At 35.9% G+C, this 22,853-nt stretch overlaps 1 protein-coding gene across 5 annotated transcripts in view; it reads left to right on the forward strand.

The window, feature by feature from the left end:
- Positions 1-22,853, forward strand: part of LOC106156586 (dynein axonemal heavy chain 10-like) — a 45,619-nt gene that overhangs the window by 13,562 nt on the left and 9,204 nt on the right. For 4 of the 5 annotated variants that reach the window (XM_087016525.1, XM_087016536.1, XM_087016546.1 and 1 more), the window contains 45 exons: positions 259-498; positions 780-902; positions 1,154-1,387; positions 1,607-1,833; positions 2,106-2,274; positions 2,495-2,595; positions 2,828-3,011; positions 3,277-3,411; positions 3,660-3,812; positions 4,104-4,292; positions 4,553-4,699; positions 4,964-5,155; positions 5,323-5,441; positions 5,639-5,933; positions 6,249-6,506; positions 6,690-6,894; positions 7,209-7,486; positions 7,783-7,935; positions 8,093-8,418; positions 8,720-8,927; positions 9,145-9,309; positions 9,502-9,912; positions 10,156-10,306; positions 10,549-10,637; positions 10,855-11,052; positions 11,310-11,543; positions 11,816-11,913; positions 12,036-12,217; positions 12,557-12,693; positions 13,037-13,254; positions 13,526-13,747; positions 14,059-14,206; positions 14,465-14,600; positions 14,851-15,005; positions 15,292-15,380; positions 15,581-15,984; positions 16,235-16,338; positions 17,295-17,450; positions 17,670-18,008; positions 18,217-18,417; positions 18,690-18,995; positions 19,543-19,714; positions 21,118-21,138; positions 22,138-22,269; positions 22,514-22,725. In XM_087016525.1, coding sequence (XP_086872651.1) covers positions 259-498; positions 780-902; positions 1,154-1,387; positions 1,607-1,833; positions 2,106-2,274; positions 2,495-2,595; positions 2,828-3,011; positions 3,277-3,411; positions 3,660-3,812; positions 4,104-4,292; positions 4,553-4,699; positions 4,964-5,155; positions 5,323-5,441; positions 5,639-5,933; positions 6,249-6,506; positions 6,690-6,894; positions 7,209-7,486; positions 7,783-7,935; positions 8,093-8,418; positions 8,720-8,927; positions 9,145-9,309; positions 9,502-9,912; positions 10,156-10,306; positions 10,549-10,637; positions 10,855-11,052; positions 11,310-11,543; positions 11,816-11,913; positions 12,036-12,217; positions 12,557-12,693; positions 13,037-13,254; positions 13,526-13,747; positions 14,059-14,206; positions 14,465-14,600; positions 14,851-15,005; positions 15,292-15,380; positions 15,581-15,984; positions 16,235-16,338; positions 17,295-17,450; positions 17,670-18,008; positions 18,217-18,417; positions 18,690-18,995; positions 19,543-19,714; positions 21,118-21,138; positions 22,138-22,269; positions 22,514-22,725 — 8,616 coding nt within the window. The remainder of the gene's footprint in view (positions 1-258; positions 499-779; positions 903-1,153; positions 1,388-1,606; positions 1,834-2,105; positions 2,275-2,494; positions 2,596-2,827; positions 3,012-3,276; positions 3,412-3,659; positions 3,813-4,103; positions 4,293-4,552; positions 4,700-4,963; positions 5,156-5,322; positions 5,442-5,638; positions 5,934-6,248; positions 6,507-6,689; positions 6,895-7,208; positions 7,487-7,782; positions 7,936-8,092; positions 8,419-8,719; positions 8,928-9,144; positions 9,310-9,501; positions 9,913-10,155; positions 10,307-10,548; positions 10,638-10,854; positions 11,053-11,309; positions 11,544-11,815; positions 11,914-12,035; positions 12,218-12,556; positions 12,694-13,036; positions 13,255-13,525; positions 13,748-14,058; positions 14,207-14,464; positions 14,601-14,850; positions 15,006-15,291; positions 15,381-15,580; positions 15,985-16,234; positions 16,339-17,294; positions 17,451-17,669; positions 18,009-18,216; positions 18,418-18,689; positions 18,996-19,542; positions 19,715-21,117; positions 21,139-22,137; positions 22,270-22,513; positions 22,726-22,853) is intronic. The other variant, XM_087016530.1, reaches the window with a different exon arrangement.

Below are 22,853 nucleotides of genomic sequence, written 5' to 3' on the forward strand. Positions count from 1 at the left end.
CCAGTACATAGTGTTGCTTAAGTGAAAAAATATAAAAAGTTTTCATCATTTATTTTATGTAAAAATTATTTCATCTCAGTTAATCATCACATGTGCATTTAACACTAATGGCATGTTTGGTAAATTGCACCATAATTACCTCCAATTTAATATAGTCACCATGCAAATGTCTCCTGTTTGCACATCAAATTGGTGCATTTAATATTCATATTGTTTTACTTTATTCATAATAACTATGACTATGTCTTTGTAAACCAGGGTGTGAAAGAGGTTGAGGAAACCTGGGGCAGCAATGGTATGAAGTTCACAGTGACTAAGTACATGAAGGGGACATCAGATCGTGGCTGGATCCTGGGAGCTGTGGATGAAGTGGTGCAGTTCCTGGATGATAATGCTATGAATCTACAGAGTATGTCTGCCTCCAGGTTCATAGGCCCCTTCATGAATGCAGTACAGAACTGGGAGAAGAGCTTGTCACATATCAGTGAAGTGCTAGATGTAAGTTGATTTAACCAGGGTGTTTTATGTATTAATTTTTTTTCTTTTTTTTTTTAAGACAGAATATGCCTTTGTGCACCTGTTAGGGAATTTCAACAAAGCATGTATTTATATAAACATTGAATGAATGCAATTTTTCTTTTGAATTTGTTTTCTGCAAGAGAAAGTTTAGAAAGGAGTAAAAAGTGCTTCTTAACTAATTTTTAAAAAATTCACAAATTTGTTATCTGTTGAAGTTTTTTTGAAGCATTAATTAATTTGATTGACCTGGCTGTATTTAGGTATGGATGGTGGTACAGAGGAAGTGGATGTACCTGGAAGGTATCTTCATTGGAGGTGATATCAGGTCACAGCTGCCTGAGGAAGCCAAGAAGTTTGATCAGTTAGACAAAACTTTCAAAAAGGTGAGCAGAACTACAATCTGACATAGCGTGTAAATCTGGCCATGCAAGGCTGGGTTCATGAAAGTCTAGATTAAGTGTAAAAATGTGATAAGTAGCAGACAGAAAATCTGCATCTGTTGAAAGCAGGAATGTAAAGATTTTTTAAAGAGCACAGTGCAGGCTTTATGGTACTGTTTATGTCAGATGTATTTCACCAAAGACTGAACTTTGTCAAGCGAATTCTCACTATTGCCTTATTTTTTATCATTCAGATCATGACAGAAACGGCTAAGAATCCCAACATCAAACAAAGCTGTCATGCCCAGAACCGTCTTCAAGAGCTCCAGATGATCAGTGCAGGGTTGGAGAAGTGTCAGAAATCCCTGAATGACTATCTGGATTCCAAGAGGAATGCCTTCCCCAGATTCTTCTTCATCTCAGATGATGAACTGCTAAGTATTCTGGGCAGTAGTGACCCAGAGTGTGTACAAGAACACATGATTAAGGTGAGTGTGTGAGTGAGAAAAAAAAAAGAAACTGGACAATCTATCCATCATACAAGAAGACTCAGTGTCTATGTGTTTGGGGACATTTCACATTTGGAAATATTCTTTGGCATATTTTAGTGATTGAAGGTTTTTATTGATTTTCAATTTGAATGTGAACATGTTACTTTAATATTTGTCATTGAGGATATTAATGTAACCTTACTCCATCCATTTCAGATGTTTGACAACATTGCTTCCCTGCAGTTCAGTAAAGGCAGTAACAACGAGATGAGTGCCTTGGCCATGGTGTCTGCTGAGAAAGAGATCATGGAGTTCCGCACAGCTGTGGCTGCTGAAGGAAGGGTGGAAGACTGGATGACAGAAGTACTGGCAGAGATGAGAAAGACCAACAGGCTCATTACAAAGGAAGCCATATTCATGTATGGTTTGGATGGCAAGTCAAGGTGAGATTTCATGGTATATGTTTGTATTTGTAAAGGCGAGACATTAAGAAGAGATGAATATGTGTTTTTTTTTTTCATGTAGCAGCAGTTATTGCAGATTCACCAACTGAACAGACAACCATGCTTATGAAATAAGATTAACAATATTTAAAACTTTTTTGTGCACCCTTCTTAGAGCTGATGTCAAAAAGTTACAAAGATTTTGATAAATAAGGGGACACTTTTGATGATACTGTTGATGGTTGTGTCCTAAAATACCCCTGTGTTTTCAGGGTGTTGTGGATGATGGACTACCAGGGTATGGTGTGTCTGGCTGGGAACCAGGTCTGGTGGACATGGGAGACTGAAGATGTCTTCAGGAAGATAAAGAAAGGAAACAAGACTGCTCTCAAAGATTATGCCAAGAAAATGCACAAACAGATTGATGATCTTGTAGTGCAGGTGAGTTTTGTTCTCTTTTATATCATTTGGTGTTCAGTCTTTTGACTACCAGTGGGATATGTAAGCTTAATGTGTCAGTCTTTATAACATTTGATGTACACTAGTTCTTCAGGAGACATTTCTCATCCAAATGGCTCTCTACATAAAGGATGATTTTCAGTCAGGTGTAAAAAAAAATTAGTAAAAAAAACTTACTTGGATTTTCATTTCTGTCTTCCAGGTTCGTTCGCCTTTGTCCAAGAATGACCGTGCCAAGTTTAACACAGTACTTATCATTGATGTCCACGCCAGAGATATCATTGATGGATTTGTGAGAGACAGGTAATGTATTTAGTGTTACATAAGTTTTCCAGATAGTTGAATGCTGTTACCTTGTGTTATTTTCCCTGAAAGTAGAAACCTTTCTTAGGTATTAATACTCAAATGGCTTCATTCAGTTTATTTTATTTTAGTAATTTTTCATTAGATATAAAAGTCAGATAACACCTAGTTGATATACTGTTATTTTCAATTCTTAAAACTGTTACTTATCCCTTTTATTTTTCTGTTACAGTATTATGGATGCCAGAGAGTTTGAGTGGGAAAGTCAGCTGAAGTTTTACTGGGAGAAGGAGCCTGATGAACTGCTGGTTCGGCAGTGTACTGGAGAGTTTGGATATGGTTATGAATACATGGGTCTGAATGGAAGACTTGTGATCACACCTCTTACTGATCGTATCTATCTTACTCTGACACAGGTAAACATGTGTGCACACACCTCTTTAATCTGTGTATATTATTATCAGTGTTTATAAAATTATTCTGTCTGATTGTTCCAGATAAATATCAACACAGACAACGTGATGAGTTTATTTGCATTTTAACTTTCTCCATATATCAAGATAAGGATTTTCTACAGAATTAATAAATTAAGAAAACAAAGGAATCTTTTTCAGATAGTAGGTGCTATACCAATTCTGCCTTTCGTGGGTATCATCTTAAACTTTATTGTTGTATTTTCAGGCCTTGTCTATGCAGCTGGGAGGTGCCCCTGCAGGTCCAGCAGGGACTGGGAAGACAGAGAGTACCAAGGATCTGGCCAAAGCTCTGGGCTTACTGTGTGTAGTCACCAACTGTGGAGAGGGTATGGATTATAAGGTAAGATAGTGTTTTTATCCATGTTTATTTAATGACTGTTCTTGTATATTTTTGTTTTTGCATAATGTTTTTATTTCATAGCAATATTATGGACATGATAGATAAATTTTACCTAAGATAGGAAAATTCTTGCCAGTGTTTATTTAAATGATCTATACATGGCTAAGTCAGACACTTTTATATGACCAAGTTTGTGGTGGATGGACACTTATACACTCAGTTATCTTTATTTTTTCTCTACATTTAAGGCTGTTGGTAAGATCTTCTCTGGTCTGTGCCAGTGTGGTGCCTGGGGCTGTTTTGATGAGTTCAACCGTATTGATGTCTCTGTGCTGTCTGTGATCTCAACACAGCTCAAGACAATTCAGAATGCACTCATTCTCAAGCTCAAGAAGTTCCATGTGAGTATCAAATGATTTCTGTTTTGTGCAGGACCATATTAGACAAAATTTTATATTCATATGTTGATATATGATGGCATTAGTCTCATAGCTTCACAGCAGATAATCAAAAAAGATAGTAGCTAAAAGTTTTTTTTATAGATTCTTGTCCTGAAAATATCTGCATTATTTGTATGTTTGTTAATTTGTATTTTCTATTTTTCTTCAAAAATTTTACAGTCCAGCATTTTACAGATAATAATCAAAATCAAATGCCATTACTGTAATCAGTTGCTTCTCTTTCCATTATAGTTTGAAGGTCAGGAGATTGCTATGGACTCTCGTATGGGGATTTTTATCACCATGAACCCTGGCTATGCAGGGCGCACAGAGCTGCCAGAGTCTGTCAAAGCTCTGTTCAGACCTGTGGTGGTCATTGTCCCTGATCTCCAGCAGATCTGTGAAATTATGTTGTTCTCAGAAGGATTCCTTTTGGCTAAGGTACGAGGTTGCCTCATGAAATTTATAATGTTTTATTTTTACTTTTCAACACATTATTATGCTTAATTAGAGAAAAAGGGAATGTATAAGTTTGCATTTGCAGTTATGAAAAATGAACAGTGAATTTTGGACAATTGAGTTATTTTTTTGTAATTTGGCTTTAACACTTTATCAAATATGAAAACAAATATTCAAGATTACTCTGTTGAAAATTAGATATTATGAGGTATGAAATGATATTAAAATGTTTTATCTTTTAGATCTTAGCCAAGAAGATGACAGTGTTGTACAAGCTGTCAAAGGAGCAGTTGTCCAAGCAGTATCATTATGACTTTGGTCTGAGAGCTCTCAAGTCTGTATTGGTCATGGCAGGAGAACTGAAGAGAGGATCCCCAGATCTACAGGAGGTATGGTGACCAGACTAGCTTTTTATTATAAAAAAGCATTATAACTTAAAGAATGACTCCTTGTGCTGATCACCCTATATATGACAGCTGGTGCTAAACAGAAAAAAGAAACAATGTGTTCTGTTTACAGTTCTTTAATCCTTTGATATTGACCATCTTTTAAAACATTGTATTTTAATTTTTTGGCTGATCTTTAATTGTTGATTATTTTCCTTGTGTGTTTTTGGACATTTCTAACTGTTTCTTCAAAATCTTTGCTTCCAGGATGTTGTGTTAATGAGAGCTCTGCGTGACATGAACTTGCCCAAGTTTGTGTATGAAGATGTACCTTTGTTCCTGGGTCTGATAGGGGACTTGTTCCCAGGACTGGACTGCCCCAGGGTCAGATACCCCAACTTCAATGATGCTGTGGAGGGAGTGCTGGTGGACAATAACTATATTTTGTTGCCACAACAGGTGAGTTAGGGTTTAAAGTAGTAAAGAGTTCAAGGCTTCAGCCACTCCTAAAACATGTCATGTTTTCTTTGGTTTTATATTGAATACACCCAAATCTGCAAAATTTATATAAAGTTATAAAAGCATAAGTTATAGAATTACTGTATAGGACTACCTGATTTTTCCAGGCTGACAAAGTCATCCAGCTGTATGAAACCATGTTAACCAGACACACTACTATGATAGTAGGACCAACTGGGGGTGGCAAGTCTGTGGTTCTCAACACCATGGCACAGGCACAGACTAGGTAAGTTCTCTAGATAGATTTAATTCCTATTCTCTACTTTGTTCAATTTCATCATTTTTGTATAAATTCAATTTTAATTTTAGTTAAAGTATGCATATATCAGAAGCAAAAAGAAAAAATGTATCATAAATAGAAAATCTGAGAAAGCTAAGAAGTCTACATGTGCTTTAGTGCTAATTACCACCCTGTTTTTACAGGCTGAACACTGTGACCAAGATGTACACCATCAACCCCAAGGACAGGCCAGTAGTGGAGTTGTATGGTATCCTTGACCCTACAACCAGAGACTGGACAGATGGTCTGCTGTCCAACATTTTTAGAGAGATCAACAAACCCACAGATAAAAATGAGAGGAAGTACATTGTGTTTGATGGCGATGTTGATGCATTGTGGGTAGAAAACATGAACTCTGTGATGGATGACAACCGTCTGCTGACTCTGGCAAATGGAGAGAGAATCAGGTTACAGAAACATTGTGCTCTATTGTTTGAGGTAAGTCTTTTTTTCTCCAGCATATAGGGTTTCTGCCATGTTGCCTGGAATATAACTTAAGAAATGACAGTAAAATCAAAATGATTTAAACAGTTTAAATTTGGCACTGATATATTATTATCATGGGTTATATTTTAACTTTATTTAGTGTGTTTCTAAAAAGTATTCAATAATGATATAAATAAATAGACAGATAAATAAATACAAGTCTTGGAAATCTGTCATCCAAAGTATGTTGTTTTTACCCAGTGCAGGCTGCTTCTTAAATTGTCATCATACAACAAAACAATAATGACAACTCTCTTTATACCACAGGTGTATGATCTCCAGTATGCCTCACCTGCCACAGTATCCAGGTGTGGTATGGTCTATGTGGACCCTAAGGACCTGGGCTACCAGCCCTTCTGGGACAAGTGGCTCAACCTCAGGCAGAGCAAGACTGAGAAAGAGTTCCTGAAACAGCTGTATGACAAATACATTGTCTGTCTCATTGAGATGATCACTGAAGGTGTTATAGATGGGAAACAAGGAGATAAGTTGAAGACCATTGTGCCTCTGACAAATCTGAATATGGTAGGTTGATACACTTTGAATTTTGATTTTCATACTGACATAATTATTGATGCAGGTTATCTTTGTGATTCTGATAATTGACTAAAATGTAGGAAAATAATTCATTCAGCTACCATAGTATTTAGCGATATTGAAAAAGATATATAACAAATATTACAAAATTCACATTATCTATTTTAATAGGTGACCCAGCTGGCCAATATGCTGGATGCTCTCCTGGAGAAGGAGGTATTAGAGTTTGAGGTGATGGAAGCTTACTTCCTGCAGGCAATGACCTGGTCACTAGGGGCTGGACTGCTGGAGGATGGACGACTCAAGTTTGATGCACAGGTTAAATACCTGGCCTCATTGCCCACTGTGGATGATGAAACTAAGATTGCAAATATAGGTATGGACTGGTATTCTTATGTTTCTCTTGCAGACTATTTATTTTACAACTGTCATTTAAAGTAAGGGCAATAGTAAGGTCATGAGAATCCACACTTGTTTGATTAAGATATTTACTATAATGTTAAAGATGTTTCCTGAAGCACTTTGATGTATTTCTAGTATCAGCAAGTGTTCCAATTCTTGTTTACAACACAGGCATTTTCTGAAAAAACATTTTTGTATGTTTTTGTTCCATTAATGCTTTCCTAATGTTATACACATTATGTATCAACAAGATATTTATTGATAAACATGTTTTTATTATATTTGCAGGTGAAATGCCAAATGTAGCACCCACCCTGTTTGAATATTTCTTCGATGCTGAGAAGAAACAGTGGCTGCCATGGTCATCACTGGTTCCCAAATACATTCATGACCCTGAGAAGAAGTTCAATGAAATTCTAGTCCCTACAGTGGACACAGTGCGCACCACCTGGCTGCTGCAGTTGATGATGAGAATTAAGAGGCCTGTGGTACTTGTGGGTGACACTGGTACCTCAAAGACTGCAACAATTCAAGATTTCCTCAGAAACTTGGATCAGGAAGCACATGTTAGTTGAGAAAGTGGGATATCAGTGAAAATGTGTTTTTGTCAGCAGCAGATAAATGAATATCTAGCCAAATTGATTTTGGTTACCTTTGGAAAATAGATTGGCATAACGTCATGTATTTATGGTGTGGAATTTTAGATCATGCATGTTGAATGATTCAGAGTAAACAGTAGTGCATAATAGTTCATGTTTAGATATTTCAACTTGTGGCTCATTGTATAAAAGGTTTAGGCATGGGGGGAACAAGTAGCCAGTGCGTATACCCAAATTCTATTAATACTTTTGTTTGTTTGTAGCTGTTGCTGAATGTGAACTTCTCCTCAAGAACCACTTCCCTTGACGTCCAGCGTAACTTGGAGGCCAGTGTGGAGAAAAGGACCAAGGACACTTACGGACCTCCACCAGGGAAGAGGATGCTGGTCTTCATTGATGACATGAACATGCCACAGGTAATGTGTTCATATTGATGAATATAATGCGGTATTGTTTTGTATCAGTTGTCTCATCTTTCATGTGATAAAGAAGTACAGAAACTTTTGTTTAAATTTGTTTTACTTTTTGTAAATTTTTTATTCATACAGTATCATGTGATTTACCCTTTTACAGGTTGACACTTATGGAACACAACAACCTATTGCCCTGTTGAAGCTCTTATTGGACAGAGGCGGTATCTATGATCGTGGGAAGGATCTTAACTGGAAGAACATCAAGGACATTGGTTTCTTGGCAGCCATGGGTAAAGCTGGTGGTGGCCGTAATGAAACAGATCCACGCTTTGTGTCCTTGTTTAGTGTGTTCAACATGACATTCCCAGCAGAAGAATCCCTGTTCCATATTTACAATTCTATATTGATGGGACATCTGCAGTCCTTCCCCAAGGAGGTCCAAGATATAGGAGGCACCATCATTAGAATGACTATGGAGCTTTACAAGTAAGTTAACTTTGATTCATAAACATTGAGAAGATAAGTTTAGAAATTTTGATCACAATGAAAATAATTTTGAATGAAAAAACTTGATTGACAAAGGATTTCATATTTGATAAGCATTCCTGCTTTCAAATAAAAAAGAATAGTGATTGTGTTTAGTGTTGTTTTAGAAAATGTAACAACAAATAAAAGCATTGCAATAAAGCCTTTATAGTTCCATAATTATAGTTCTGCAGAATCCATACAGTATTTTGTACAAAAAAAAGAAGAAATTTATATCATAATTATCCTCTATCTCTCTTAGCACTGTTGTGAAAGACATGCCTCCAACACCCTCCAAGTTCCATTACATCTTCAACCTTCGTGACCTGTCCAGAATCACCAACGGTCTGTGCCTGACCACTCCAGACAGGTTTCCCACGGTGGACAAGTTTGTCCGTGTGTGGAGAAATGAGTGTCTTAGGGTCATCTATGACAGGCTGATTAACGAGGCTGACCAGGAGCAAGTTACTGTAAGATAATATTGATGGGGTCATCAGTATGATTTGTGTACCTAATTTTAAATTAAAACTGATGCAGGGGTCATTCTAAGTTGAAAATTTATTTCCTTTCAGACTGTTTACATCTTTACGATATGTTTTCCATTTCCAGCTCAGACAAAAAAAAAATCATCATTCACATTGAGTTTCATTTAGAGCTGAGATATTTTTGTTTTATACTTCATATTAGGGATATATTAAGAACCTATTGGAAGAAAACTTTAAGAAGGAGCTTGAATTTGTTATGAGAGAACCAATCTTGTTTGGGGACTACCGCACAGCACTTGATGAGGCAGAGCCAAGACTGTATGAGGATATCCAAGACTTTGAAGCTTCAAAGGCTTTGTTTCAAGAGGTACAGAAGAGTGTTTTGGTTACCATTGTTTAATTTAACTCTTTATTTTTCATACAGCAAGAAATGTTTAGAACAGTAGCAAAAGTTAAAATGCAATCATTTATTAAAATTCCCTCTTAACTACCAATTAAAATTTGTTTTCTTCCCCAAATGTGAATTTATCTTAATTAGCATACCAATTCTTTTTTTCAGATTTTGGAAGAATACAATGAAAACCATACACCAATGAACCTGGTCCTTTTTGACGATGCCTTGTCCCATTTAACCCGTGTCCACCGTGTCATCCGTATGGATCGCGGCCATGCACTGTTGGTTGGTGTAGGTGGAAGTGGAAAACAGAGCATCACTCGCCTGGCTGCGTACACTGCTTCATGCGAAGTGTTTGAGATCACACTCAGTCGTGGGTACAGCGAGAACAGTTTCCGTGATGATCTGAAGATTCTGTATAATAAACTGGGAATTGAGAATAAGAAGGTTGTGTTCATGTTTGGAGACCAGCATGTTGTTGAGGAGGGATTCTTGGAGCTGATAAATAATATGTTGACATCTGGAATGGTGCCTGCTCTTTACCCTGATGATGAGAAGGAAGGGATTATAGGCCAGGTAATTCTTTCTTGTTTTGTCTGTTTGAAATTGATAGTGGGCTTTTTTTAGATAAAAGAACGAGAAAAAAAAATCATTAATAAATGGATATGGATTAACATCATTGTTTGAAATCTAGTTTTTCATATTAATTTTAAAAACCTTTTAGATGTGCTTGTTATAATGTTACCTTATGTTTCATGCATTGCAAGTTTATTATTATACCTGTGTTTCTACCCTTCTTGTTCATATTTCATTTTTTAGATACGTAATGAGGCCATGAAGGCAGGCTCTGGTCCAGCCAGAGAGAATATCTGGAATTATTTTGTGAACAAATGTGCTAACAATCTCCACATAGTCATGGCAATGTCCCCCACTGGTGACACACTGAGGACCAGGTGTAGGAACTTTCCAGGTCAGATTTAGTTGAAACATTTATTTGATATTATGTAATTTAATTATTTTAGAAAAATAATTTTTCTTCAGTTATAGTATCAGTCAGATAACTTTGAAATGCAAAACTAGCTGTGAAGATTAAGATATTTAGATATGATTTTGGCGGATTTGCTAGAGCTATATTAGAGAGTCTTAAATATTTATTCATTGATTTTTGTTACATGGATTATAACTGTTTCACCTTTCACCTCTATTTCTCAGGCATGGTGAACAACACCAACATTGACTGGTTCTTCCCCTGGCCAGAACAAGCCTTGTATGCAGTGGCCAGTGTCTTTGTATCTCCAGAAGTAAGTATGAGGAAAATGCACTTGAGGTGCCACAAAGATATAATCATGGAAGAAATTTTGAGCATTTGTTCCACGTAATATTTTTCATACACGTGTACATACACACATGCATTGCACAGCACTGTAAAAAAGGTGTTGACTAAAAATATTGCATGATTTCATCATCTTTTGGTTAATGTAGAAGTTTATGGATAATGATTTTCATTTATCTTTTCAGAATCCTCTAGTACCAGAGGACCAACACAGTAAGATAGTCAGTCACATTGTACATGTACACCAGTCTGTGACTACATATAGTATAGAATTCCTGCAGAAACTTAGGAGATTGAATTATGTCACTCCTAAGAATTACCTGGATTTCATCAGTACATATCTCCGCCTTCTGGAAGAAAAAGACAACTTTATTTTAGCACAGGTAAATTACATGTTTGATTCTGCTCAAATAGTAGAGCTTATTGTTATAAAGGTTGTTTTTGAAAAGTATGTAACAAAATGTAAAACACTCTGATGGGAGTGCATAAATATGCAAGTCTTACTTTTTTCTTCAGTGCTTGCATTCATTACTTCTTGCACCTTAATGTCAGAAAAAAATCATAAGTTGATGTTATCTTCAAGCCTTTAATATAATGCAAGACATGTGTTTGAGTCTCCAGTGCTACAATTCTTTTCCAGTGTGAGCGTCTAGGAGGAGGCATGACCAAGCTAGCAGAGGCCAGCGGTCAGTTGAATGAGCTGAATGAGAAGCTGGCTGTCCAGAAGGTGGCTGTGACAGAAAAGACAGCTGCCTGTGAAGAACTCCTGGAGGAGATTGCCACTGGTAAAGCACATGCTGAGGAGAAAAAGGCAATGGCTGAAGCAAAGGGAGTGGAGATAGAGGAACAGAGTAAAATTATTAGTGAGGAGAAGGTGAGATTTTGTGCATGGACTTTTTAATAGAAGAAATGTTCTTATTTTTCATATAAAGGAAGTTATTTTATTTATTTATTTTATATTAATTAATTAATTTATTTATTTATTTTAATTTTTTTTTTTTTTTGCTTTTCATAAAGTACAGCACCATACCATGGTGTTTTTTGCCCAACTTGTAATTCTATTAGACTTACTCTGTTTGACTTTCAGTGTATTTTGATGTTAGAGATTCAGTATGAAGTTTTATTCATTTCTATTATGCATTTTAGGCTGATGCAGAGGCATCACTGGCTGAAGCTTTGCCAGCTTTGGAGGCAGCCCGTCTTGCCTTGGATGACCTTGACAAGTCAGATGTCACAGAAATTAGGTACAGAGAAAGAGATAGAGGTTTAAAATATTAGCTTTAAAAATTATTTTTAAAATTATACTTAACACGTAATTTTTTTTCCAATGATATTCGTAAAAATGTATGTATATTTTTCCCTTTAGGTCATTTGCCAAGCCCCCTAAGATGGTGCAGACAGTGTGTGAGTGTATTGTTGTAATGAGAGGAATCAAGGAGGTGTCTTGGAAGTCTGCCAAGGGAATGATGTCTGAGGCTAACTTCCTCAAGTCTCTCACTGAGATGGATGTAGACGCCATCACTCCTAAACAGGTGTCCACTGTGAAAGGTCAGTCTATAGTGACCATGGTGTTGATGGAAGTTTTTTTAAGCATCTTTAATTAGACTACTTTCCATTTTTATTGTAAGTCAAAAGGTTGTATATAAATAGATGTTGCATGAATAATGAAGTGGAAAATGTTCTTTCTAATTCCATACCCTCTCTGATTTTCCTATTCTTTTTCAGTATGATATGTATAGCTTAAAATTCACAGATTTAATATTGTCATATAGTTAAAAATCTACTGTAGTGGTTGTAATGGTTCTCAAAATGATTGAGATATGCACATCACATGATAATAGAATACATCATCACAGTATATGCTGAACATATTCATTATAATTGTAGGTTTCCTGAAGGAGGGTGAAGTGACTCAGGATGAAATGAAGACCATCAGTAAAGCTGGCTATGGTCTACTGAAATTTGTAGATGCTGTACTGGGTTACTGTGTGGTAGCCAGGGAGATTAAGCCTAAGAGAGACAAGGTTTGTCACTAATGTGATAGTACTTTTCTATAGTAGGTAGTTGGTCCTAAAAAAATGGTACCTTCATGATTGTCACCATAATTAGTAAAAATAAAACAGAAAAGAAAGCAAGATTCCCATCTAACAATCAAAGCAATAAACAGATATTACAAAATATGAAAAAATAGAAATATAAAATATAAAAAATGCTAACAGTATTTTTATCATTTCATTGTTTATTTCTTACTTTCCATTAGCACTTCATTATTTTTAACTTTTTTTTATAACCGTATGACTATCCAAAAGATATGATTGTTGAACTGCTAAACACATAATATGTATTAACTTCTTAATATCTTCTTAGGTGGCAAGACTGGAAAAGAGCTACCACCAGGCCAAGCGTGACTTGGACAAGATTACAAAGGAAGTGGCCACTCTAGAGTCCACTCTGGCAGATCTTGCTCAGCGCTATGAGAATGCCATAGCAGAGAAGCAGGCTCTACAGGAAGAGGCTGAGATCATGGAGAGACGTCTGATTGCTGCTGATAAACTTATCTCTGGCTTAGGTTCAGAAAATGTTAGGTAGGTGTCATAACGATGAATCTATTTCATATCTGTCCAGTGACAATCTTTAAATGTTGCTCAATAAGTCTTAGACAAAAAAAAACAATATGTTTGAGTTCAATCTTTTAAATATTCATTATGTACAGTATTGCCTTTTGTGAAATTATGGTGGAGATTTTTCTGTTGAACAAAGAAATAATGTTCTATTATCCTGTGTTGCTTTATTTCAAGATTGAAGATTCATATTATTTATATATATTATAAATATATGTTCTCCATTGTCTTCCAGATGGACCAAAGAGCTTGAAGAGTTGAAGCAGATGAGGATCAGGCTTCTTGGTGACTGTCTCCAGGGCTCGGCCTTCCTCAGCTATGTGGGAGCCTTCAGTTGGGAGTTCCGCAGTGCTATGATGAATGACAACTGGGAAAAGAATATTCTGGATCTGCAAATCCCCATGAGTCAGCCTTTTGCTTTGGAACAACTGCTCACTAATGATGTAGAGATCAGCAAGTGAGTTGTTGGTTTTCTGTGGAATGAGTTGCCCAATTTTTCTAATTTCATTTTAAGGAATTTAAAACAAAACTACAAAGATCTTGTACAGTGATACAGTGATTTAGTTTATCAGTTCTTACAAACTTTTCTGTTCTTTAGTTACTGTTACTGGCACTCATTTTGAATCCTTTCTCTTGTTAAAACAGTCAACATTTTGCATACCGACGGAAATAATGTTAACAGAAAGAGGAAGTGTACTGTGTAGTTATCTGTAACAGAGAGAAATTGTTCAGAAACTGTTTCTTCACAAACATTATTTGATCATTCAGATGGACATCAGAGAGTTTGCCTCCAGATGAGCTGTCCATTCAGAATGGTATCTTGACCACTCGTGCCAGCCGCTTCCCACTCTGTATTGACCCACAGCAACAAGCCCTCAACTGGATCAAGAAGAAAGAAGAGCCACATAATCTCAAAGTAAGTATATGTGTACATGCACAATATCCCCACGAATGATTATCTATCTATAAATATATGCATACATGTGCTAGTATTTTTTATGTATTCAGTACTACATGAAATATCCAATTATTGATACAGGTAACATTTTACAATTCCCAATGACCATACACATTTGCTAAACTGCAAATACCATTGATGTTTTAATATAAAACTGGAATTATTTTTTTAGGAAAAAACATAACAGATTTACTTATATTATCCTTTTGTTTGCAGGTGAGCTCATTCAATGACCCAGACTTCCTGAAGCAGTTGGAGATGGCCATCAAGTATGGCTTCCCATTCTTGTTCCAAGATGTGGACGAATACATTGATCCTGTCATTGATAATGTGCTCGAGAAGAACATCAAAGGTAAGCAACTGTAGACTCATTCTAATTATAAAACTGTTAATACATTAACTAATTACTAATAATTACAGAGGCATTAATAAAATGGTTTGATTACATCTAATACAAGAATATTTGAAAGCAGTGTCATGAAAATAAAATAAATTATTTTAGATAAATCAGACATAAGTTAATATGTGTTCAAATATATTTTCTTCTTGTGTTCCTTCATTCCCTTCATAAAAGTAATGAATTATTTGATTCTTTGTTCTAGGTGGTCAGGGTAGAGAATTTATCATGCTTGGAGACAAGGAAGTGGACTATGATCCTAACTTCAGACTGTACCTGAACACCAAGCTGTCTAACCCCAAGTATACCCCAGCTCACTTTGGCAAGTCTATGGTCATCAACTACACTGTCACTCTCAAGGTAAAATATAAGATATCCCATTTTCAGTGCACAACAAAGGCATTCTGAATATTCACATTTTATCTCTAATTATTGAATTAAGTTGAAATTTGTAGTTTTATTACAGTGTATTGATTTAGTAAACTTGTATGTATATTTGTATTTAGAATGGATAGAAAATCTTTTACCAGACATTAGACAGATTATTTTAATAATGCTGTTTGTGAATGAAAACAACCCAGTCTTCTTTAATTGTCTGTACAAATAAATACACAAGTTAATGACCTGATGTCATCATTTTCTGCAGGGTTTGGAAGACCAGTTGCTGAGTGTGATTGTGAAGTCAGAGAGGAAAGAGCTGGAAGAGCAAAGAGAAAGATTGATCCAGGAAACAAGGTATGTGACAAGTCTTCTTATTTTCTTTGATAGGAGAAAATAGGTTGAGATTTGTTGAGATATGTCTTATTCAGTCAGGTTTTTGTCTTAATTTTTATACAGTTAATGGGCTGAGACATGAGGTCATAATAATGGACTGAGACAAAAGGTCATTTATATGCAGTGTACTCGTATTCATCAACCCCTTCATTCATATTCAGTGCCAACAAGAGCTTGCTGAAGGACCTGGAGGATGCCCTGCTGAGAGAACTGGCTACTTCTACAGGCAACATGTTGGACAACACAGATCTCATCCAGACCCTTGAAGAAACAAAAGCCAAAGCATCTGAGGTGGCAGAAAAGTTGAAGCTTGGAGCCAAGACTGCCATTGATATTGACAAGCTTCGTGATGGGTACCGTCCTGCAGCCAAGCGTGGTGCCATTTTGTTTTTCATCCTTGCTGAGATGGCCAGTATTAATACTATGTATCAGTATTCCTTGGCGGCTTACCTGGATGTGTTCCAGTTCTCTCTGAAGAAGAGCTTGCCAGATACTATACTGCAGAAGAGGTTGAGGAATATCATGGATACTTTGACACACAATGTCTACAACTATGGTTGCACAGGTAAGAAATGTTCTTCAAAAATGAGTAAAATAGATAGCATAATATTTCCGATATCTTTTTCTTAAAATATTTGCTTTGAGGATGAAAAAAAAATTAGGATGCATGTTATTTCCTTTTTGTAAAATAACTGACTCTCTAAAATTGGTTCTCGTCCTAAGGTAATGTTTAGGAATTTTCTACATACTCATTAATTATTTCTGATGCTGTCTTTGTCTTTTTAAACATGTTTACAATGTTATTTGACTTCCAGGTATCTTTGAGAAACACAAGCTGTTATTCTCCTTCCAAATCACAGTGAAGTTGGAGATGGATGAGCAAAGGATCAGACAAGAGGAACTGGACTTCTTTATCAAGGTACCGCACAGGAATAGATAATGTAGTAACATTTTCAGATTATCATATCCAAAATAACTACAGCTTCCCCTTTTCTAATAACGTGCAGTTAGGTGTGTTATTCTGTTATGCATAAGGCCTGCTACTAACTTATCTTGAAACTCAATTTTTCTGTGAATCACATATTATAACACATACTTATGAACATACATACACACATATGACAAAATGTTTTAGTACTAAGATACCTTTTCAGATGCCAATAACATTATTTAAGAAACACATAAGTTGTAAAATTTGTTAAACTGGCATTCTTTACATCTGGACTGTCAAAAGGAAACACAAATTGTAAAGGTGAGTCCCATACCCCAACACCTTCACCCCACCATCCTCACCACACAACCACCTTTCAGTCACATACATTTTTCTTACCATTCAGATACCACACGTATTGCAGCATGCCATCCTCACTGTATGTTATTATTATGATGCACATTACACCCCTTAATCCATTTTATTTTACAGTTGAAACACATAAAATATAAGTTTATGTTAAATATAGAAGTCACAGTCATTTTGATTAGTGTTAATAGATTACAGAATGTTTTGATTTAATTATCGCCAACTTTTGTCTATTTCTAGCAACAGTTTACATCTTTTTTATTTAAGGAGCATGTTATTTCATGGTATATGAGGTTATGCATGAGAAAAACAGTTTGTTCAGCAGATAAATGTCACTATGTCTTCCGGCACAAAGAAGTCAAGCTCAACAAATCTTTGTGTTTAAGTCTATAAGCATACATATATGTGGGCACTTGCAACTTAATCTCAGTGAGCAGATGTGACAAGACATATTATACAGCATCAATGTACATGTTGTCAAGGGGTAGCATTTTGTTGTATTTCACAGTATCTGAATACTGTTTCTTGTAGTCTCACCTAGCTCTCTAACATATGATATTCCTTCTGTGTTTCAGGGTAGCATAGCACTGGAGAAGAGCAAGCGAGGCCGTCCATTTAAATGGGTCCCAGAACAGGGCTGGGAGGACATGATTAGATTGGCAGAGATAGAAAAAGGTGCTTTTGGAACCATACTGGAAGATGTAGAGAAGAATGAGAAGGCGTGGAAACAGGTATTTTGATATAATGTTCTGTTTTGGATTGGATAGTTTTTGTGTGTATGTTTGTGTGTGTGTGTTCATTGTCTCAAGTCTCAATTTTAAAATAACCTATCATTTTATTCTACATCCCATGAATGACCACATTATCCTTGTAGAATTAACAGATGAATGCTAAAGCTGAGTCAGCCCAACCTTCTTCACTTTTATTCCATCCACTCTTTACTTTTCCAGTGGTTTGACCATGATTCACCAGAATCTCAGCCTTTCCCACTGAAATATGAAGACAGCCTCTCTGACTTCCAACGCCTGATGCTTCTCCGCTGCTGGAGAGTGGATCGTATCTACAGAGCCATCACTGACTACATCACCAAAGTTATGGGTGAGAAGTACGTCACGCCACCTATCATCAGTTTTGAGGCCATCTTTGAGCAGAGTACCCCCACCTCTCCCATCGTGTTTATCCTGAGCCCAGGCTCTGACCCTGCCAGTGATCTGATGAAGCTGGCTGAGAGGACTGGATTTGGAACCAACAAACTCAAGTTCTTGTCCATGGGACAGGGACAGGAGAAGGTAAACTTATATTGATGATAAGTTGGGTTCCTTTTTTATGTGGTTGTCAGTTATTTTGTATGATATAAAAATACATGCTGCGTATTCCAAGCACTCCAGCAATAGCTGGATTTATTCTTGGTGAATGAAATTAAATATTTTCTATTTTAATCAATATTTAATTAATATTAAGAGATGTATTATTAGCACCATGTTCAACCTTTTTCAGATTGCCATGCAGTTCCTGGAAACAGCTGTGGCTAGAGGTCAGTGGCTCATGTTGCAGAACTGCCATCTACTGGTGAGATGGTTGCGTGACTTGGAGAAGGAGATAGAGAAACTGGCCAAGCCTCATCCAGACTTCCGCCTCTGGCTGACCACTGAGCCAACCTCAGCTTTCCCCATTGGTATCCTGCAGAGGTCACTTAAAGTAAGTTGAAGGGATTGTTTTTACTTTGTTTCTTTACAAAAGAATTTAACCTCAGTAACTCTAAAGATTCATAAACTATTTAATATATATTTTGTATTTTCATATATTTGGTCCAATGAATGCAAAGAAAAAAAAAAAATAATAATAAAGAAAATGAAAGAAAGAAATTAAGAAAGAAAAGATGTACACTAGACAGTAAACCATTAACTTCTTCAAGTAACTTATTCTGAAAATCTTTCTTTAAAAAATAACATGTGTCTTTTCCATTTCAGGTTGTCACAGAACCTCCCAATGGTCTGAAGCTGAACCTGCGCAGTACTTACTTCAAGATCCCAGCCACAGCTCTAGTGGAGTGCCCCCACCCTGCCTTCCCCTCCCTGGTCTTTGTGCTGGCCTTCTTCCACGCTGTGGTCCAAGAGAGGAGGAAGTATGGGAAGATAGGGTGGAATGTGCCTTATGATTTCAATGAGTCAGACTTCCAGGTGTGCATGCAGATCCTGAATACCTACCTGACCAAGGCTCATGAGAACAATGAGACTAAGATACCATGGAACAGCTTGAAGTACTTGATTGGAGAGGTAATTATAACTGATTTCTTTCAGTATCACATGTTGACAAGAATCTAACGTTATCCCATTTGTATTACTGAAACCTTTTTTTTTTTTAACAAAATAAGAGAGTGTCAGATTGTCTGATTGGATATTTGAAGTTATTTGCTTTTACCCTATGATGTGTTACATATTTTGGCTCTGATTATTTGTTTTACTGTAAGTGATTCAAAAAAGAAAAAATAAAATAACATGTGAGAAGAGTTTCATTAGCTCTGTATGTACCAATTTAAATTATTGTTTTTCTTTTTATCAAGAGCTTATAAAATATGTAGGTATTACCTCCAATATTTCTGTGACTGTCAGTCACCATCATCAGGGAGTAAATGACTAGGGTAATTTCACCTGGAATGAAAATCCAGGTCAATTGCCCCTAATCCCTAATAACATGTATTAAGTGGTAATTCAGAAATTAATGTTGTTGCTATTATTTTTCTTCTTATTATTATTTATTAATGGTATTATTTATTTAATTAGTTATTGCAATATAAACAAATTATGATATCTGTCACCATAGGTCATGTATGGAGGCCGTGCCATTGATAACTTTGATCGTCGCATCCTGAACACCTACATGGATGAATACATGGGTGACTTCATCTTTGACACCTTCCAGCCTTTCCATTTCTATGTGAATGAAGAAGTTGACTACAAAATCCCTGAAACTGGCATGAGAGATGTCTATACAGGTAATGTCACACTGAGCTGGTTTTGGTAAAGACTTACATTGTACAGTTGTATTTTATTATACAGTGACTGTTGGTTTTATTACAGGGAAATCAGTACATAGACATGATTTGTTTATTTTATTATACAGCGACTGTTGGTTTTATTACAGGGAAATCAGTACATAGACATGATTTGTTTAATTGATGTCAGGTCATTTCAGGATGAATAGATTGAATTGCATACTTGCCAGTAATAGCAACAGGTTTGAAATACTGCAGTGTGCATCTGAGAGCAGACTATTCCAACTTGATAACATACATATGAGTTGATAAGGTCATACATTGGAGACAGCTAGTTTGACAGTTATATGTCGTGTGTCATACATTTCTTGTCATGTCATACGTCATGCTGCGTCATGTTCAGTTCTTATCAGTAATTGTAAAAGTATGTCGTGGTATGTTGTGGAAATGCTATTGTAAGAGAAGGGTATTGACCTATTCTGTTCTTTCCTATAAGAAACTAGACCCAAGAAAAAGCCTTCTTCAGCAAAACTTAACCCAATTGCTTGGGCTGAAGGTAGTTTGATTTTTTTTTTACAACAATGCATGGTGTTGGCTGAGTGCATGACATTGTCCTTTATTTATTATTTCTCCTATTTATTGGTATTGATACAATTGACTTCTGCTTATACTCTATAGTTTGATTGATTGACTGTGGATCTAACTGCATTGATTTTATATCTTTCCCTGGGCACAGACCCAGAAGTTTGCAGTACAGGCTCTGACTTTGACCCAGTCTCCTATGGTAAGGCTGCCCCTTCCCATTGCACATTGTAGTTTATAGCATAAATGATGAAAACCAGTGTTTGTCCATTTTATATTTTACCTTGTCCGCAGGAGATTGTTTTATGCCAGTGCAATTTTTCTCATTTTAAAAATCAATTTAGCATTAAAACACCCATCCGTCCTCCCCTAAACTTTAATGTGTATATTTTAATTACAATAGATACCCTAAGATGATTAATGTCTTAAAGTTCACAGTTGCAAACCTTTGTATGCCAATTTTTTCTGTTGCTATTTTGTTTCATTTGCCAATTTACTTGAACAGAGCAGTATATGTGATTTATAGTTTATTATGCTTCAATTTATTTTACTGCATTGGTGTTTCACTGTGCTAGGCTGAGTGTTCAAATGGTGTTTTATTGCAGTTAAATGTGAATGTTGAATTGGAAAAGATACATATATCTACTTACCAAGAATATTTATGTCACATAATAGTAAATGATATATACCTTTTTATATAGCATTTGATTGTCTGATGCATTTGAAGATATCAGTGTTGTCTTAGATAAGAGTACTATTTTCATGATGTTTTTATAATTGTGAATGCTAAACTTGTTCTTTCTTTTATTCCTAACTCAAAGAGTTATACAAGGGGTATACTGGTAGGTACATCTGGTGTTCTGGTATAAACTGCATGCAATCTTTGATTTCATTAATGTGGATAACAAATTGACCAACTCACAGTGGGACTTTGGGAATCATAAGTTAACTAAAACATGAATTTTTTTAAAAAAAGTCTGTTATTCTTAGGTTATGTATATTAGATATATGATTGATCCTTTAACCAACAAGGCTTAGGTTAATATACATGGAATTGGTCACAAAAGTGTACAGGCCAAGAGAAAACGGACAAATCATGTTACTTCCACCTCATGTCATAGGTAGTCATGAGATGACTTAATGACAATTGGAAATGTGTTTTACATTTATACAGTGTCTTGTACTGTATATACTTTTAGATAGGAATAAGGTGGTGCTGTAGGTTAGAAGAAAATGGCAAATATCTATTTGTTCATGTAAACATATTAAAGTTTTGTAAGCTACTCAAAATCCTAATTATAGGTAGAAAAATTATATGTACCCTATGTTTTGATATATTTTTGATATTTTACTGAAATGGGATAAGGGTTATAATAAATAACATCTAACCATTTAAAGACTAAATGCTCAAACTGTAATTTGAATGGTAAATGTTAGTTATGTCATATATGTTGCTTGTACTAAACCTTCTACAACTGCAGGTCTTTTATGTACATGTTCAAATTCCGGAGGCTCTTATTATAATATTGAATAACATAAAATATGTATTTTTACTCGTACTAAGTAAGTGAGGTGAAGTGGTGAAGTGTTATTTTAATTATTATTTGTTTGTGTTAAGATATTATGTTGTAAGTGCAAAAGTCATGTTTACATGTATTTTCTTGAGAAATGCACATGCATGCTGGTGCAATTTTTGTATATATCTAAGAAGATGATTAGGGTGGGTAGTTTCATTTCATAGCATTTTACAGAAAAACAGTCAATTAAAGTTTTTTCTTGTTTATTGGTAAAACATTTCTTTAGGTTAGTTATAAATGATATTGAATTGACAATATTTCCAGATTACATTGAGACTCTCCCACTGACCAATACCCCTGAAGTGTTTGGGTTACACCCCAATGCTGAGATTGGTTACTACACCTCTGCTGCCAGGGAAATGTGGAGTAACTTAGTGGAGTTACAGCCCCAGACAGGTGTGGTGGCCTCTGTATATTAAATAATTGAGAAGACAATCAAAATAGTGATCTGAATGATTGATAAGAGTAATAAATTATGCTGTGATCAATGTTTTTTCTGAACTAGTCACACACATAAATGAATTTTATGAGGTTGCAAAAAGTAGTCCCAGACAGGCACTGTGTTCTCTTTATATTTAGAAATATACAGCAGTGATTGCTTTAATTTTTCATTTGAGATATTTAATGTACATATTTCTAGGCGAGACTGGCTCTGGAATCAGTCGTGAAGACTTCATTGACAAGATTGCCTCTGATGTTCTGGCCAAGCTGCCACCAGAGTATGATATGGATAAGATCCGTAAGAAGCTGGGCATTGAGATCACCCCCACCACTGTGGTACTGCTACAGGAGCTGGAGAGATTTAATATTCTCATTAAGAGAATGAGGGTCTCCCTGTCCACTTTGAAGAGGGTAGGTTGATTGCAACATATTAGAAATTGTAGGAATTAGACCCATGAGGAATGCAGGCACATACACACACTTTTTTCTCCTTTCAACTTCTTTGTTGAAGAAATACCAGAAATTGGCGTTCTAGTTTA

The sequence above is a fragment of the Lingula anatina genome, chromosome 1 (assembly GCF_051362555.1).
Source record: "Lingula anatina isolate TDL-2025a chromosome 1, LinAna3.0, whole genome shotgun sequence".
NCBI lineage: Eukaryota > Metazoa > Brachiopoda > Lingulata > Lingulida > Lingulidae > Lingula > Lingula anatina.